This window comes from Apis dorsata, unplaced genomic scaffold (assembly GCF_000469605.1).
Source record: "Apis dorsata unplaced genomic scaffold, Apis dorsata 1.3 scaffold_44, whole genome shotgun sequence".
NCBI lineage: Eukaryota > Metazoa > Arthropoda > Insecta > Hymenoptera > Apidae > Apis > Apis dorsata.
Genome location: NW_006263346.1, coordinates 2,492,981 through 2,495,424, shown reverse-complemented (window position 1 = coordinate 2,495,424; position 2,444 = coordinate 2,492,981). Strand labels below are relative to the sequence as shown.

At 40.9% G+C, this 2,444-nt stretch overlaps 1 protein-coding gene across 2 annotated transcripts in view; it reads left to right on the top strand.

Moving 5' to 3' along the window:
- The window catches only part of LOC102670789 (RNA-binding protein MEX3B), a 124,583-nt gene that overhangs the window by 53,549 nt on the left and 68,590 nt on the right, over nt 1-2,444 (top strand). Inside the window, exon 3 of one of the 2 annotated variants that reach the window (XM_006608841.2) lies at nt 1-1,662. This exon is cut by the window's left edge and continues 34 nt beyond it. The exons of the other annotated variant lie outside the window; for it this stretch is intronic. Within the exon in view, the coding sequence (XP_006608904.1) occupies nt 1-387 (387 nt within the window). The 3' untranslated portion in view covers nt 388-1,662. Of the gene's footprint in view, nt 1,663-2,444 lie in introns of those variants that run through there. 2 annotated transcript variants of the gene reach the window in all.

The following is a 2,444-nucleotide window of genomic DNA, read 5'->3' as shown; positions in this document are numbered from 1 at the left end:
CGCAAGAGCTCGTTGGGCGCCCTGTTGGGCGCGCCCCCCGGCCCACCAGCTTCCGTTCCAGGCCACGTGACGATTCAGGTACGAGTCCCGTACAGAGTAGTCGGGCTTGTGGTAGGACCGAAGGGCGCGACCATCAAGAGAATCCAGCACCAGACCCACACCTACATAGNAAATTACGCTCGCGTCCCCACGCACGTCTCGCGAAACGGTGCGCGAAAAATCCCGTTGCGACGTCGGGGGACCGGACGCGCACAATGTCTCAATTCCACTGCTGCCAATAACCTCTTCTACGCGCCGGGAATGCCCCGATATAAATGCTATTTGTCGCGTCGTTCCCGCCGACCGAATACAACGAAGTCAGCTTTTAAGTTCTACGAGAATATATAGAACGAGAGAGTGGGAGAGAAAGAGAAGGAGAAAGAGTAAGAGTGTGAGATAGAGAGAAAGAGAGAGAGAGAGAGAAAGAAAGGGAGGGTGGGAGGAAGGGAGGGAGGGAAAGAAAAAGGTAATGTGCGTTTGCGTGAGAGAGAAAGAGAGAGAGATAGAGCAGCGAGAGAACGAGAGCGCGAAAGAGAGTGAGAACGAGAGGGAGAGAAAGGGATGAAGTAACATACTCGCTCATTCATTGTCATCGTTTTCATACTTTTAACCCTCGATATAATATAACATACGTAGCTTATAGTCCGGCTCGCAGGTTTACGTGTTTATACGTAAAGAATTACAAAAGAAGAATAAAGTGGATCGAGCTGAAACGCGTAACGGAGAGCAATGAGACGGGCGCGATCATTTTATCTTATCGTGAACGCGGCGAATCTGTAATGTGTGGAAGAAGGATACGTTTGGCTTTGCCGTATTTTATGGGATTGCCTTCGAAATATCGGGAAATGTTTGACACGCACGCACGATTCTATAACCTTGGTCGGTAGCTAAGATCTTGTCGACCATCGAGACTCTACTTATTCAGCTCAGAATCAAACGAATTAGGCCCGAACGTGGTGCGTTCCGATATTGCAATAACATTCCATTCGCTGATCGTATTCATCATCATGGTATATTCGTATTTTTCTACAAATTCTTTTTGTATCGAAGGCAGTCTAGATAATGGAATGGACGAATTTAATCGAATCAATCGAGTTTTTATCGATGTAACATTTTTAATTAGCATAGACGTTATTATTTTTATATAATTGACAATCCACGGTGAGAATCGGTGTTCTTATATATATATATATACATATATACGTACGGGAACGAGACTCGGATAGTTTTTAAATATTTTTGTATGTTGTCCTTCTTCCACCGTATCGCGCGTGAAATATCGAAGCCGTAATTTCTATTGCGTTATTATCCGCGAAATATTGTAAAACGCTATATCAAAGGTGCTTGCGAACACTGATATATAAAATTTTTACGAGCTCTATATTTTTATTTAGAAAACGTACCATTCATGGTAAACGTCCTATTTATCGTTGTCTGAACGTTATATATATGGGAATTACGAGCTTCGATTTTCACGAATAAAGACATGCTTTTGAAAGATTAAAAGCGCAGTTGCAGCAGAAGTCGTTCGCTCTCTCGATCGTTACGCTCTTCTCCTATGATCACGTGGCCAATAATTCAAAGATGGCGGCGCATGAACAGCTGATCGTGTCGTCTTAAAAAAGAAAAAAAAAAAAAAAACGAAAAGACTCGAAAATGCATAAGAAATCGTAATTATTCTTCTTCCTTGTAACAAAATGTGAATCTCAGAAAACGTTTAAAGTGTTTTCGTATCTTTTATAAACTCTCTAAGCTAAAATAAAAAGGCTAGGTTAGATCACGTGATCGTAGGTGAAGTGTTTGATGCGTTAATCAAACGATATAAATCGGAGTATAAAAAGAGAATAGATGACGAAGGAAGGTCGTACATCCTCCGATAGTTAAGTTTTTGAAATTTTTTTCATTATTACTTTATTTATATATTAATCAAAATAATTAATCCCATTGCTCGTTTTCGATTAACGAATAAGATAATCTGGGATATCATTGAGATATTTATTCTTCTCTGATTACTCTTTTCATCTCATGACAAGTGAAAACTTTTCATTCTTCACTATATTGCGACACTATCGGCAGATGCATCGACGTAACTCGAACTTCCGGGACCTGCGAGCTTATCGTACATAATCGCAGCGAACGATTACCGAACAAATTGCCCAAATACTTGACGTAACTTGTACTCGATACACTATCACCCATACCTATACATAAATACACACGTACTACACATATTACAAACAGCCGATCTCATATATATATACAGGCACACATCGCACGAAAAGAAAAGAGATTAAAAAGGAGAAAGGAGAAAAAAAAACAGGGTGAGTGGTCACGTGTCCCTCGATTTGCCACGAAATTACTTATAGATGATAGTATTATTAAAACGGCGTGCCCGTTCCACCCAG